Consider the following 15806-nt stretch of genomic DNA (forward strand, 5'->3'; position numbering starts at 1 on the left):
TTCTCGCCACAGAGAGACCACATTCCCCGCCCCCCCCCGTCACTGGGTGACGCACCACAACCTCGGCAGTGGGAAAGAGACTCTCAGAGCTATCATGTGCTCCTATGCCAAAGGGCCGGCCCAGGAATGGTGTCTGTCTTTACCTGGGTAAGGATCCAGGTCTCAGCCTGTTCTTACAGATAAGTCTCATCATTGGCAGAGGACCCACCCCAAACTAAAAGCTCTAATGTCAGTTTCATTAGCAACTAAGCACTGGGGCAGGGAGGGCGTTATCAGCACAAAGCTGTGAGCCGAATGACAAGTCAGGCAGCAGGGAGGGGTGTGGGTGCACTGGCTTTTCCTTCCTTGGCCCTCTGTTCTGGACTCCAGAGCTCTGGGTCAGGGGCACTCTGAATGTATGGAAGCTCAGAAGAAGGTGGCACAGGGTGTCCAGCTATACATACTGGAGTGGTCAGCTCTGGTGTAGTTATGGGGGTGCAGGAGTTATTCAGTTTCACTCCACTGCCCAAGTCAAAGTCACAGATTTTCACTGGAGACACCTGAAAAGGAAAGCAGAGAGCGAAGGTTGCAAATATAAGAAAGCAAAGGGCATGAGGAGACCGGGGTGACGATGTGGGTGCATACTCACGTGGCCGCTACACCGAAGCCCAGCTTTACCTGTCAGGTCATGTTTATTCTCTCGGGCTAATTAGAAACCACCTGAGGATTTATCCTGAGGTGCTCTCTTCCCCGTGCTCTTTCCTTATCTCATGAGTAAGAGAAAGTGTGTGCACTCATGGTTCAGACTACTGCGAGTTCAGTGTAAAACAAACAGCAAACCTATGAACTTTTGCCAACAAAGGTGTAGGGTGCGACACAGAAGTTAGAGAAGTTAGTTCGTATTCCTGGGACACTCCTTGCAGACCAACCGGTAGAGGGCAAAGGAGTTATGAGCAAAGAAAGCCCTTGACCACCTCAGGTGGCTTAGGGTGACAAACTTGTTGGGACTTTGGGACTTTTGGGAGCTTGGGACTTTGTTGGTTTGAGCCCTGTAAGTCCTATGTTTCAGGAAACTCCCAGGTCAGAGCAAACTGGGATGGCTGGCCACTCCAGGGAGCATCAACACAGCAGCCAAGCCCCAGAACTGGATGCTGCGCCTGAGACCACACACAGCATGAGTTACCGCGGGAGCCGACCAGGAAGGCAGTTGTGTGCATGCAAGAGAATGGCCTGTGTGGTGGAAGCAGCACAGGAGTCAAAAGTGCTGGTTCTGTGAGTCTCAGCTCAGACATTTACCTGCTGGGGGAGCCTGGGCAAGTCTCAACTGCTCCTTCTTTCCTTCTTTCCTCCCTCTCTCCTTTTGTCCCTCCCTGACTTTCCTTTCTCTCACAGTTTTTCTTCTTTTCCTTTTCCACCTAGCCTCTCTTTTTTTATTGTGATAAAATACACACACACACATACATGTATATAGAAACCATAAAATATGCCATTAAACTATTTTTAAGTGTATAGTTCAGTGGCATTAATTACACTCACACCGTTGTGCAATCATTACCAGTATCTGCAAAACTTCTCCATTGTCCCAAACAGAAACTCTGCACTAACTCTCCCTTTTCCCCACTCCCGAGCCCCAGTAACACCTAATCTACTTTCCTCTACATGAATTTATCTATCTCAGATACTGCTTTTTTAAACAAGATTTATTTATTTTTAGAAAGATGGGCAGAGAGGGAGAAAGAGAAGGAAGAAACGTTGATATGCAAGAGATGCATCAACTGGTTGACCAGGCCCACAACCCAGGCATGTGCCCTGACTGGGAATGGAACCAGTGACCCTTTGGTTCACAGGCTGGCACCCAATCCACTGAGCCACACCAGCCAGGGCCCACTTTTTATTTTCTTGATATTGTCTTTTGATGCCCAGTCTCTCTTAATTTTACTTTTTCAACCATAACAAAGGGTCACCAAATCTGTACCATGAAGATCAAATGAAACAAAGAGCATGAAAGTACATTGTAAGCCAGAGGCAATATAACAAGGTAGTTCGTGGAGTTCTGGTTTTAATCTATATTCTACCACTTATCAGCTGAGTGACTTTGGGCAACTTTCTTAATCTGTCTAAGTTTCAGTTTCCTCATTCATAAAATGAAGATAATAGTAGTATCTACCTAATGAGATTTTATAAAAACTAAATAAAATAAGTGCCGGTACACTGTAAGTACTCAAAAAATGTTAACTGTAATTATTTTTTCCCTTTTTATTTACTACATTTTATTGATCATGCTATTACATTGTCCTGATATTTCCCACTTTGCCTATCCTCCACCCAGCACCCCCACTCCCTCAGGCAATCCCCACACCATTGTTCATGTCCATGGGTCATGCGTATAAGTTCTTTGGCTACTCCATTTCCTATACTGCACTTTATATCCCCATGGCTATTCTGTAACTACCTATTTGAACTTCTTAATCCCCTCACCTCTCACCCATTCCCTTATACCACTCTCCCATCTGGCAACCATCAAAACGCTCTCTGTATCCATGATTCTGCCTCGGTTCTTCTTGTTTGCTTAGTTTGTATTATAGATTCAATTGTTGACAGATTCATATTTTTTTCCATTTTATTGTTCATAGTTTTGATATTTTTCTTTTTCTTAAATAAATCCTTTAACATTTCATATAATAATGGTTTGGTGATGATGAAATCCTTTAGTTTTTTCTTGTCTGGGAAGCTCTTTATCTGCCCTTCAATTCTAAATGATTATCTTTGCTGGGTAGAGCAATCTTGGCTGTAGGTCTGTGCTTTTCATGACTTGGAATATTTCTTGTCAATCCCTTCTAGCCTGCAGAGTTCCTTTTGAGAAAGCACCTGACAGTCTTATGGGAACTCCATTGTAGGCAACTAACTGCTTTTCTCTTACTATTTTTAAGAATCTTTATCTTTAACCTTTGGAATTTCAATTATGCCGTGTCTTGGAGTGGCCACTTTGCATCTATCTTGTTTGGGACTCTCTGTGCTTCCTGGATTTACATGTCTATTTCCTTCACCAAATTAGGGAAGTTTTCTTTCATTATTATTTCAAATAGATTTCCAATTTCTTGCTCTTTCTCTTTTCCCTCTGGCACCCCTATGATACAAATGTTGGACCTCTTGGAGTTGTCCCAGAGGCTGTTTACACTATCCTCATTTTTTTGGATTCTTTTTTCTTCTTGTTGTTCTGATTGGTTGTGTTTTGCTTCTTTATGTTCCATGTCATTGATTTGATTCTCAGCTTCATCCACTGTACTGTTGTTTCCTGTAAATTGTTCTTTATTCCAATTAGTGTATCCTTCATTTCTGACTGGATCTTCTTTCTGCTTTTGAGGTCCTCATTAAGTTCCTTGAGCATCCTTACAACCAGTGTTTTGAACTCTGCATCTGATAGATTGCTTATCTCCATTTTGTTTAGATCTTTTTCTAGAATTTTGATCTATTCTTTCATTTGAGCCATGTTTCTTTGTCTCCTCATTTTGGCAGCCTCCCTGTGTTTGTTTCTATGTATTAGGTAGAGCTGCTACGTCTCCCAGGCTTGGCAGTGTGGCCTAGTGTAGTAGGTGACAAGTGTAGGGTCCAGCCTCCCCTATCATCCAAGCTGGGTACTTGAGGTGCGCCCTTTGTGTGGGCTGCGTACATCCTCCTCTTGTAGTTGAGCCTTGACTGCTATTGGCAGGTCAATAGGAGGGATTCACCCACGCCAGTCAGGGGCAAGGAGTGGCTGTGAGCACATACCATCAATCTCCTCCCTCTGTGGAGAATCAGCTGTGCAGGGGCAGGGTGGTGGTGCTCCAATGTGGTCCGTAGTTGTCCACAGAGTGCGCTGGCTCTGCAGTTTCCCAGATGGTGCAGGCCAAGGTCAGCCCCCACCTGTGTTTTGCCCTGGGCCACCCTTCCTGAGCTATACAGCAATCTGAGGTGGCTACTTGTGCTGGGCTTGGAGATTCCTAGGAGAAGCCAAGCTGTGAATCTAGGTTGGCTGCTGCTAGTGCTGGACCTGGGGCTCACTTAAGCCAGCTATTGCTTATTTGATAGGTTTTAGGAAGTTGTAAAGCCTGAGCTAAGATCAGCCATTGATATGGTAAAGCAGCTTGGGGGGCCTGTAAGTTGGGTGGGGTGGAGTCTCTGGGAATCTCCAAGGCAGGTTAAACAGTGTTAGCCAGGTTGATGCAGTCTCAAATATGGCACCAGCTTGCTGGCTCTATGTGGAAAGGGTTTAGAAAAGGGACAATGGCCACTGCTCGCCTTGATGCCAGACACTTCAGCTCCTCCCTGTATACCGCTGGTGTCTTTCAAGCTGCTACCCTGGTGCTGGAGTTCAGAGGGAGTGAGTCTGAATAGGTGAGTCTATGTATGGGTTCTTTAAGAGGAACTGCTTAGGGCTCCAGCAGTTTCTTCCACCAACTCAATCCTTGCTGGTTTTTGCAGCCAGAAGTTGTGGGGCTTAACTTATCATCCTGGCACTGGGACCCTGGGCTGGGGGGCCTGGTATGGGGCTGGGACTCCTTGCTCCCGAGATAGCCCCCCGAATTTTTGTCCACCACACATGGGTGAGGGACCAGCCCCTCCTGCCAGTGTGGATGGATGTGGTTTCTTTAATTCCGTAGTTGTCAGACTTCCATTCAACTTGTTTTCTGAGGGTTTTGAGTGATGGTTTTTCTGTATTTTAGTTGTAATTTTGATGTGGTTGTGTGAAGAGGTGAGCCATGCCTGCCTGTGCTGCCCTCTGCACGTGACAGCAGTTGGGTTTCTGGCATTGCAATCCTTCCACCTGTTCATGTGGTCCTCACCTTGTGTTGGCTGTCCCACCGAGAAGCACAGTGACTCACGGGAGCGGTGCCTTCTCCCTCTGAGAGCTCCAAGTAGCTGCTGAGTGCCAGGCAGCCCTGACCTGTGCCTTACTTAAAGCCGTGGTGGCTCCGGTGCCACTCGCGAGGGGTGGGAGGTGGTGTGCCCTGTTAACTACAATTATTAATAATCCTAATGATAATAATGATAAGTCTTATAGTTTAATGTCAGAGCCACTGACAGGAAGGCAGAAGGTCTCATTGGAACAATACATTATTACCACTCACAAGAGTTGTAAGTACCACTCTGGCTGGCAAGCTCCATTGGTTAGAGTGTTGTCCTGATACGCCAAGGTCGTGGGTTTGGTCTCCAGTCAGGGCATGTACAAAAATTAGGCAACGAATGCATGAATGAGTGGAGCAATGCGGCAATGTTTCTCTCACGCGCTCTCTCTGTCCCTCTCTACCCCTTCCTCTCTCTCTCTAAAATCAATAAATAAACATTAAAAAAAAGAGTTGTTAAGTACCAGGTTGACTCACATATTCACTTATAGCCACTCCTTATCTAAGAGATATCCCTTAATTCCGACCAAGACATATGTGTTCACGCATACACACACATACACAAACACAGAACTATGAGTGTGGGCCATCAAATCCACCAGGGCCTAAATCCCTCCGAACAGAGAATTTCTCAAATTCATGCATGCTTACGGAAATGCGAACACTTCCATCTATCAGTAGATTGAGTTAAGGGCAAGTTTAAAATAGATGGCATTTGTTCAACCCCAAGTACAAATGTTTTCTTTTTAATGGGCAATAAAAATAGAAACAGAAATCCTTTTCAATGTTCACTTCCAGTGGCACATATATCACGACATGACCCTCTTTTATAGGCAGAGATTTGCTTCATATAGGATTGAGTTGGTTATGACTCCCATCACCTGCTCTAAAGGTAGGTGCATTAGACTAGAAAACATTCATTTTGTGTGACTCTCATATATTTTACAAACTCTCAGGCTTAAGCCAATCACAATCACACTGCTAAAACCAGCAGAGAAGGGAAAAGGATTAACCCTACTAGGAATATAGAAACACTACACATTAGGTATAACATTCTCACACGTCCATAATAATCAGTTCAAGTTAGTACCAGAGGCTGAGAGGGCTGCTAACAACCTATATGGAAAACAAGGTGGCTTCCCTGCATCAGTATAAAATCTGTAACATCCTAAGTCAGGCCCTAAGTACCTTTTCTGAAGACTCACACAATATATTTTCGGGCTTCAGATCGCGGTGAGCAATGCCTGAAATGATAAAGGGCAAAGAAATGGTTAACATATGCATATAATTATCAAACATTCCACACACAATTAATTTTTTCCAAATGCTGTTGTTCGCAGATTAATTCCCAATTATGGTACATTAAAAAGCCAACGAGCTGCAGGAGGCAGACGTAACCAGAGACAAACCAAAGGCACAGTTGAATCTGTATGTTCTTTCGAAGCAGAAGCTTTAGAAGTCTGGCAGGGATAAGAAGGGCTAAATGAATCCTGGCCAGCACTGCAGGGACAACGAAGAATAAGAAGCCTAACAGGAAGCAGAGCAAAGAGCTCTGCGAACAGCCCTGTTGGAACAGCAATGCAGAAATAATGAGTGCCTTGTTTAAAAGCATCTCAGGGGACTGAGACTGCTCTAGCCCATTTCTTCTTGTGTGGCCGATTAAAAAACAAAGATTCCTTCAGTGGGACTTCCTTAATGTTCAGAGGATCAAGCGTTAGCGAACATATCTCTCAAATCTTGTCCAATTCCCTTCTCTCCTGCTCTGCATATCCAGGACAGTCCTTCCAGAGGCACAGTGCTGGCTGCTTTGGCCCATGGGGGGGCTGTTTTTAAGATAAGGCCTCTTCCCCCCTGCATTTTGGCCAGCCCTTCTGAAGGACATTACAGATAGCAGCTGACCCCATGGGAGGTTAAAAGCTGCTGACCAGGACAAGAAGGCACCTGCGGGAAAACCACCTTTTAACCAACGACGGGGGCAAAGAACCAACTCACAGGGCCATGGAATTTTAGTTGTGGACCCAGAAACCCTCCATTCCTCTTTCCTCCTGCAGAATGTATGATGCAGAGACAGAAGGGCTGCAAGGCTGAGCAAAAGCTGAACGGCTACTACTTGGAAGTACTGGAAAGCAGCAGAGGATTCTCAGGCACCAGGAAAAGGCAGTCTGCTTTACTAAAACTCCCCGGATGATCAATTTCTCAGGCAGCCCTCTGACTCCCTAGTAGGTGACAGAGGCCCAGCCCACTGGAGGCCCTTCACTCGAGGAAAAACCTGGGCTCCAGCAGGCTCAGTGACTTCATCAGTCACCTAATTGAATGAGAACCCAGAGCAACTCAGTCCAGGCTGCACAAATTGAGTCGGGCTACAGCTTGCCGCACTAAAAGTGAAAGATATTTTCCATTACAGCAAGTGCTCCCACAGAAGGATCATGAGCCACACACGGAGCCTTGCTCTCCAAATAGGTGCTGATGGCCCAGTCGTCCCCCAGCCTGGAACTGAGAGCCATGTGTAATAATAGGCCTGCCTCTGTGAGCACACCAGCCATCGAGCAGCTCTGGTTCATTTCCCAGAGGTTAAGCTGCAGTGTGTCCAATATTTAAAAGTATGGAACTTGTTTCCGGGCTGACCCATTCTTGCCCAATTCATCTTCCCAGTGTGAAGTTATTTAGAAAACAGCCAAGTTCAGCTGGAAATCGTTTTTCATCCCCTCCAACTTCTAGGCACATGGGCAGCTGGCCAGGTAGATGTTAACAAGCACTTCAGAACTCCTTGGAAACTACCAGCCTCTGTTCCCTTTGGTGCATTCTTGTAAAAAAATAAATAAATAAAAAATAAAACCGCCTTTACCCCCCTCTAAGGTATGGATCTTGTAAAAAGCGTGACCCAGTTTTGCAATCTACGGAGGCAGCTGGGGGAGCAGTTGTAAATCTTTGTCAGGCAGGTGTTACCTACACGCATCCCAGCTTTCAGAAACAGAACCACTGCCATTCATCACGCTGTGGAAAGTACAGACACCCCCTTCTAGGAATTTTCACCCCATGCACAAGTCAGGCCCCCAACTTGGGCACTGTCAGTCTGCAGATCTCTCTCCAGCCTCTGGAGGAAACGAGGTAGAATCAATGAACCTGACCCTCCCACACCCAGGCCACACCAGCTTGCACAGTGCTGCTGGCACAAGGTGGGGTGCATGGACAGGATGCCTACAAGTGGCCCTGAGCACTCACAGCCAGGGTGGTTGGCCTGTATCCACAAAAGTGAAGGGAGCAGAGCTAAGTCACAAATTATTTGCTCTGTCCCCCACCAGGCAGGATGCTTTAAGAGAATTAATATTAGGAATAAAAATGCTTTCTGCCTGGTGGGGGATAAGGCTGCAGGAAATAACAGTATTGAAGAACTATGTACTATGTGCCAGGCACTATGTTCCACCTATGTTAGGCACATATAATACACACATAGGACAAACACAATTACATAAGCCAGTAAGTACCGATGAAAGGCATGGCAGTGCCCAGCACGTAACAAGTGCTGTCTCAGTGCTAACTGCTGCTGGTGATATAACTCTTCCTTCATTCTCACTCTGACTCTGTAGGGTGAGCACTGTTACTGAGGGAGCACATAGCTGGTAAAAAGGTAAAGCCAGACTTCTTTTTTTCCATGGCACTGTTGTCCAGCAAATATAAAAAATGTATGTAATAAACATATTTATGGAATGCAAAAATCCCAATTTGCAAAAATATTTAATTTACTATAAAGTCCTTTTTTAAAAAAATTAAAAGGATTTATTTATTTGTTTTTAGAGAGAGGGGAAGGAAGGGAGAAAGAGAGGGAGAGAAACACTGATCAGCCACCTCTTGCACACCCCCAACCAGGCACCCGGCCTGCAACCCAGGCATGTGCCCTGACCAGGAATCCAACTGGTGACCCTTTGGTCCGCAGGATGATGCCCAACTCACTGAGCCACACCAAAGTAGTGTCAGGACACTACCAAAGTTCTCGACTACATAATCACTCTTAAATAAACACTATAAACCAAAGTGTAAATCAAACAATAGCAACCTGCCCTTTACCATCGTGAAGTTCAATAGATACCTTGAACTTACCATGTTAGTAGAAAACTGCATTTTCCATTTATTGTCAACAAGATATAAAACTACATATACACTATCATGCCAATATAGGTGCTGTATTTTTAAAAGAGTTCATTTATTTATTTTTAGAGAGAGGGGAAGGGAAGGAGAAAGAGAGGGAGAGAAACATCGATGTGAGACAGAAACATCGATCGGTTGCCTCTCGTATGAGCCCTGACTGGGGACCAAACCCACAATCCAGGCTTGTGCCCTGACTGGGAATTCAACTGGTGGGTGGCCTTCCGCTTTGCAGAATGACGCCCAACGGAGCCACACTAGTGAGGGCTATACGTGATGTATTTTAAGACTAGAAAGGATAACACCCAACTACTTACACTAGAATGGTTGTATGGTACATGTTCTGCATCTTCATTAGGAAAGGAAAATCATTCATAGCCACACACCCACATATATCTTGTTCAAGATGAAATTTATTTTCTCCCCTGACCTTTCTTCTGTAATCCTTATCAATTCTTACTAGCTCCACATCTACCCGCCACCCATATCAGAAGTCTGGGAGCCACCCTGGTTTCCCAGCTCACCTTTGGTGTGTAGGAAGTCAAGGGCAGAGGCAACATCCCGTACCACTCGGCTGGCTTCTCGCTCATTGAAGTGCTTCCGTTTCTGAATGTGGGCCAGGATGGAGCCTGGAGAGCAGAGGGGACACAGGAGCATGCCTCTTCAGGCTCTGCTAAGTATAACTTCTCAGAGGCCAAGTTCCCACAAGTTTGGGGTGGGAACTTGGCTTATTCATAGGCTTATTCATTACTGAATGTCCAGCACCAAGTGTGGTTCCTGGCACAGAGGAGGTACCAGCACAAAATCATACTGAGCAGAACTGAACTGCTATCTTCTATACTTGTCTATGATGAGTACAGAACAAATAAGTGGTCATTTATTTAAATGACCGAAAGATATAAATGCCATTTGGCTTCTGGAATCAAGAAGAACTAAAAGTGAATTGGCCTGGGGTTGGGGGGGCCTCTCTGTAGAAACTTTCCTCCTTTGCATCTGATCTCAGATCCAAACAAGAGCACAGCCTACCAACAGAAATGCCACGCCCTCACTGGATATGTGAAGGTCTAGAACAAGAGAAAAAACTGCCCCCCCTCGAACTTTCTCTATTATTATCATCATTATCATTATTATTATGTTGTTGGCAACTTCTTTGAGAAGTCTCTGGGATTCATGATGGATGGTCATCACCCTGGGCCTTGATCAGAAGTCCAAACACATACTCAACAGTAAGTACCTCCTTGCAACTTCTCAAAGACCAAGTAAATTTTATTGGCTAACATTTATTGAGTAGTTACTATGTGCCAAGCACTGTGTAATACTTTTTAAATAGATTATCTAGACTAGCTTCACCACAATTTTACAAAATGTACAAATACATTTTATAGGTGGGAACCCAGAGCCGAGAATGATTAAGCAACTTGCTCAAGATGGTACACCAGTAAGTGGTGGCCTCAGAACCTGCGCAGACCTCCCCTCAGGAGGACCTGTGGCCTGGACGCTGGGGCATGGGTTGCCCTGAGCCAACCCCACTCTCTTCACCTACTGGGTCTGACCTCAGTAGAGCTGCACTCTGACTCATATGGTGTCAGCTGCATCTAGCATTTCACACATGTAACTCACAGTCCTAGCGTTGCTGGGCAGGGCAGGGCAGGCACAGGCATGAACACATGGCTTGGCTCCATGTGGTCTGTGCTCACTCCTGGAAGCCTGTGTTTCTGGACTGAAGGTATCATCCCTGTGACGTACCAATGGTACGTGTTTACTTTGTTACCTCTGGTTTTTGGCATGCACAGGAGACGAAAGATCTTTCACTTGCCAGATTAAACAATCAAGGGATCCCAACATGCTAGAAAACATTCCAAGAAAACTAGCTCCTGGTTAGGTCTCAGGTTTGCTGTACAGTAGTGAGTCTCTTGTTTCCAAATTTGTTAAAAAGGAAGGTGGAGTATAACATTCTGCATACTTCTCACCTAGCTCCCACCATACCCAATTGTTTTAATAATATTAAACCACTGACAATTATTGAACCCTTAGTGCCTACTAGGTACTGTGCTAAGCATTTCACATGAATTCTATTGTTTACCCTAATAGCAACCCAAGGAAGTGGGTGCTCCCATTATTCCTATTTTACAATGGGAGAATATGTTTGGAAAGGTTAAGCGACTTGCCCAAGGGCACACAGCTAGTCAGTGATGGAGCTAGACTTAAACTTAGCATTGTTGGTTTCTAAAACACTGTCTGTTAACCACCAAGCCTCTCTGTGCAGCCGTCCACTCAGCTCCAGGCACCCTCCCCAGTGTTCACCTTGCAAATGTGTCCTGGGGTTCGGTGAGTGACGGGGAGACAAGGGCTTCTCTAGCTCCTTCTCTTTGTCAGAAAAGCAACTTCAATACACATCCCAGGGATTATGTGTACGGGTGATGGCGGGAGTGGTGATGGTCAGAAATGGCGACTTTCCATGTGAAGGACGGCACATTCTCAGGCCTCTCTCTCTAGCCTGCATCTGTGTCCTAAACAATGGGGCCCTCCTCTCCCCTGGTGAGCCTTTCCGGACGTCACAATGTGTGTAAGAGCTTCCACCCACAATTAATTCAGTTAAATAGAGAACATGTCAAAACCAGGATTGATAAGTTGGTGACTGCATGTATCTATACATGAGCCCTATTACAATGAGAAGGCATCTACAGAATGCCCACACAGGTGACATTCTAAGCTTTGCAAAATGCTAATTATCATCCTTCCCTCCGGCCTCCCTTCTCCCAAATCAAGGGCAGTTTTAAGTCCTTCATCCTTTTTATTAGCTTGACTCGTTTTAGACGTCTCTGGGATTCATGATGAATGATCACTACCCTGTGTCTTAATCAGAAGTCCAAACACATACTCAACAGTTAAGTACCTCCTTGTAATTTCTCAAAGACCAAGTAAAACCTTGTGTCATCTTCAAAGAACTCAATCAGCTCCAAAATGTTCCTTAAATAGGGAAAAATAGGAAGAAAAGCAAAAAAAAAAGGAGAAATGGTATTATATATTAAAGCCCATTTATAAATATACAATGAAAAAAATATACAACACCCTGTAACAGGGCGGAAATCAACTTGAAATCAGAATGCTTATTAAAGACCCATGTTTGAGAAGTAGCCAATGGTGTTAGCAAGATTCAGGTCACCTTATCTTTCCATAATGTTTGGTCTCTGGTGTTTTCACCAAGTCTGTGCTGTCAAACCCCAACCCTAAAACCCACTAGGTAGAGTTATAAAAAAGTCCCGGTCACATTAAACTGAATAAAATCTGCAGCCGACTGGAAGCAATTGCGGCTAATAACGCTGAATAGTAGGTGTGTGTCCTGGAGGCAAGCAGCAAATAATTACTTGCCCTCCCTCTTGCCCATAAATCACGGGGCAGTATTTACATTGCCTGGAGAAAATGGAAACATCTGTCAAATAGACTTGGGGCCTAACGTGGGCACCGCTAGACCCTAACTGCTAAGCGCTGCTTAATGAAACAGCCGTGTTCCCGGCCACCATAGCACTTGTGGCCTTCCCCGGTGAGCACTCTCTGTCTGCCGGAGCATTACTGTGCTCTGCCAACAAGGTCGTCTTGTAACTCAGTAGGGAAGCCACCAGCCTGGATATTGGAGGTGTTGGGGGCTTTTTTTCTTTTAAAGAACGAAATAAACCAAGTAGAGTCTCTAATGCTGAACTCAGAAGCTGCAGGCTGAAAATAAAAATCTGTCCCTCATAAAAAAATGCTGACCACTTTGGGAGACACCAGGCTTTTACTAGTGTGAAGGCGTCCAAATAAGATGGCCAAAATGGCCTAATTTGAAAGAAGATTGTAGAGGCAGTGCCTGGAGTTAAATCAACAGCAGCCCCCATCCTCCAAGCTTAATGACAAAGCCATCAATACCGGGCCACTGGCTCCCTGCTGACCCTGCCAGGGAAGGAAAGAGAGGGGGAAGCGGAGTCTTAGAGGTGACCCTGATTTAAGGCCCCAGTGGGAAAGCCACTCATTTGGAGCGGGTGGTGAGCAGACTAAGACGGGGCTAGAGAGCACCTTGGCCCGGTTCTCAACCACAGAGGGTAAGACCAGGCCTCAGGACCCTCGGTGGTAGCTGCACGTATGTGACCATCCTAGAAACAGAAACCAGCAGCACGTATTCCTGGTAGTTCTCGTCATCCTCGTCTGTAATCAAAGCCGGTTCCTAAAGGTTTCCACCAGGCAACAGTCTGTCAGCCTAGTTTCAATAGGCACTTGAAAGACATAAAACCCCACTAGTGTCCCAGGCACTCACTCAGGTCCCTCACTCTTCTAATTTACCTGAACTGCTGATATTTATAGAATGGCGGCTTAAACAGGAGATGGCTTCTTTGCTCTTTCTTTAAGCATTGAAAGATGGAAAGAGTTACACGCAGTTGTGGCGAAAGCAGAGCTGGGGAGAGGAGATGGTAATAACCTCCTTTTCTGTGGCCTCGTGCACCCCGGAGAAGGAGCGAGTAACCCAACACTATACTCACTTATTTCCTTGACACTGATAGAGCGTCTCCACCTCTCGAAATACCCTACTCCGACTATGCCCGGCTTGTTTTTCGATGATCTGTGGGAAGAATAACATCTGTCAAATACACCCACCTGACCTCAAAACACCCCTCCGCAGGAGCCCTGTGGCAGAACGGAATGCCAAATTTGGCCCAAGTCAGTTTCAAGCACACGTCTGGAGTAGGTCTTGGTGGCACAGGTGTTGTGGCTCTGTCAGCAAAGCCGCAGTCGGGCCCGAGGGCTTTCCAGCCTGGCTGGGCCTGTTCGACTCCGGCCAAGCACTACACTGTGGACGCCTCTGAGGGCAGTTCCAAGCTGCCCAGGGGAGACTGAGGCAGCAGCAAGCCAAAGAGCTCTCTCTAACCGGCTCTTACTCCAAGGGCCTCTCTTCTGCCTTCCAGGTAAGAATTTACAAGCTCTACTGAGGGATCTCCTAGTGTTGGAGGAAGAGCAAGGGGGATGAAGGGCACTGTGGACAGGAACTAGCTCTGGGGCCCAGCTCAGGTCCACCTCTGCAGTTCTTCTGAGAATTCACTCTTTGGCAGGCACTGCATGAAGTCATTTAGGTACATAATCTCTAAACCCTCACAACACAATCCCCAAAGATAGGAAGAGGTAAAGCATTGTGTCCACAGCTCTGATAGGTGCCAGGACAGGAATTCAAGCCCAGAGCTGCCTCTGAAGCCCTGGCTATCCTGCACCTGTGTATGTTTTATACTGCTTCTCTCAGAGAACCTACAGGCCTGCCTCTCCTATGACACAGTGGGCTTCTCCTTTGCTCCTGTGTGCTGCTCCCTCCCCACCTGTATTTGGAGATGCTTGGCAAGTACCGACTGAAGGAATGGGTGAGCCGGCAGATGAGCAGGTGGTTTACACAGGGGCTGGATGACTCTGAACGTCTCTACGGACCCATCCAGAGCTCTAACTGTGTCAAGCAGAGTCTGTGGGCAAGTGTTCTGCAGAGCTGGCTCTGCTTCACAGCCCCACGGGACGAGTGGGCAGCAGATGATGACATCCTGTTCCTCCGTTCCACGAATGCTGGGTAGAGTACCTCAAACTTCTCCAATGCGCTGCAGCACGAACATCCTTGACTAATGTAATTTTCTAAATAAATCTATGCCTGTTAGTACACCTCTGGACCCATTTTCTGCACAAAGAAGTAGTGCTGGGGGACAGAAGCTATGCAACTTGCTCATTCACCAAACGTTTCAGGTCAAAGTCAGGAAGAACTTCCTAGCAGGCAAGCTGTCCAGCAATGGCATAATTTTCTCTGAGGAGGTAATGGGGGAGTGGAATATGGTCCAACTATCTGAGGAGTTACAGAGCAAATTCAGGACTAGGTTATCTTGAAATTCCATTCCCACCCTGAGGCTCTAGCATTTATCAGTTGGATGCTGGTAGGGAAAGCCCAAATAAGACTGAGTATTGTGGAGCCACACTGGGAGAAGCAGCCCATCTCTAGGGAACTTTCAAAGAACAGGGGAAACATGAGACACAAGCAGAACCACTGAAGTCCAAGAACTGTCAAGCCTGGGTCCATCGTTGCCCAAAGATACCAGGGGACATGGAGGAAGGGCCTGGTTTTCCTCTTGTGATCCAACTTTGAAGAAATAGGTCTATCATCCATAAATGTAGTTAGGCCTTTGAAAACCAGTGGACTTTTGTAGTTTTTACCACATTTAGGGCATGCTTAAAAAAAAATTACTTGTAATTTATACTGATCGGTTTCCAAAAAGGAAATGAGGTAGTGCTTTTGTTACCATATTCAACAATACTCCAGGTAAAAAGGAACATAGCTTAGCAGAAGTGTTCTACTTTGTAAACCCACAGCTGGGACTATGGCCAGTTGGTTAAAAAAAAACACCACCTCTTTCAGGAGTCAATTTGGCTGGGTTTGCCCCTATGAGGCAGCCATTAGACCTGGCAGCTCAGGTGGATGACTTGAAATGAGTTTGAATTGCCCCCGTGGGGCAACAAGGTCTGTAATAAGACCTTGTTTCTAGATCAGTGGCTCTTGAACTTTGGTAGTAATAGAATCACTTGGAAACTTGGTAAAAATAGAAAGGCCCTGGGGCAGGGACCACACTTGGAGAACCGCTGCTCTAGATCCACCCCTTCTTCCATGGGAAGTCAGTAAATGGAAGCACGGACGGGGAAGTAAGCCACTCCCAGGTCACATAGCGAGAAGCCACCTCTCCTGCTCCACAGCTGAGTGCTCCGTCCTCATTATCACGATACGTCACTTTAGAGCATTTTGTAATGTGC

The 15806-nt window shown here is 46.0% G+C and overlaps 1 protein-coding gene across 8 annotated transcripts in view; it reads right to left on the reverse strand.

Annotated features, from left to right (window-relative positions):
* The window catches only part of MKNK1 (MAPK interacting serine/threonine kinase 1), a 43867-nt gene that overhangs the window by 6063 nt on the left and 21998 nt on the right, over nt 1-15806 (reverse strand). For all 8 annotated transcript variants that reach the window (XM_071220915.1, XM_071220914.1, XM_071220913.1 and 5 more), the window contains 5 exons: nt 13520-13599; nt 11902-11975; nt 9530-9634; nt 6051-6106; nt 444-539 (listed from right to left, as the gene is read on the reverse strand). In XM_071220915.1, the coding sequence (XP_071077016.1) occupies nt 444-539; nt 6051-6106; nt 9530-9634; nt 11902-11975; nt 13520-13599 (411 nt within the window). The remainder of the gene's footprint in view (nt 1-443; nt 540-6050; nt 6107-9529; nt 9635-11901; nt 11976-13519; nt 13600-15806) is intronic.

This window comes from Desmodus rotundus, chromosome 3 (genome assembly GCF_022682495.2).
Source record: "Desmodus rotundus isolate HL8 chromosome 3, HLdesRot8A.1, whole genome shotgun sequence".
NCBI lineage: Eukaryota > Metazoa > Chordata > Mammalia > Chiroptera > Phyllostomidae > Desmodus > Desmodus rotundus.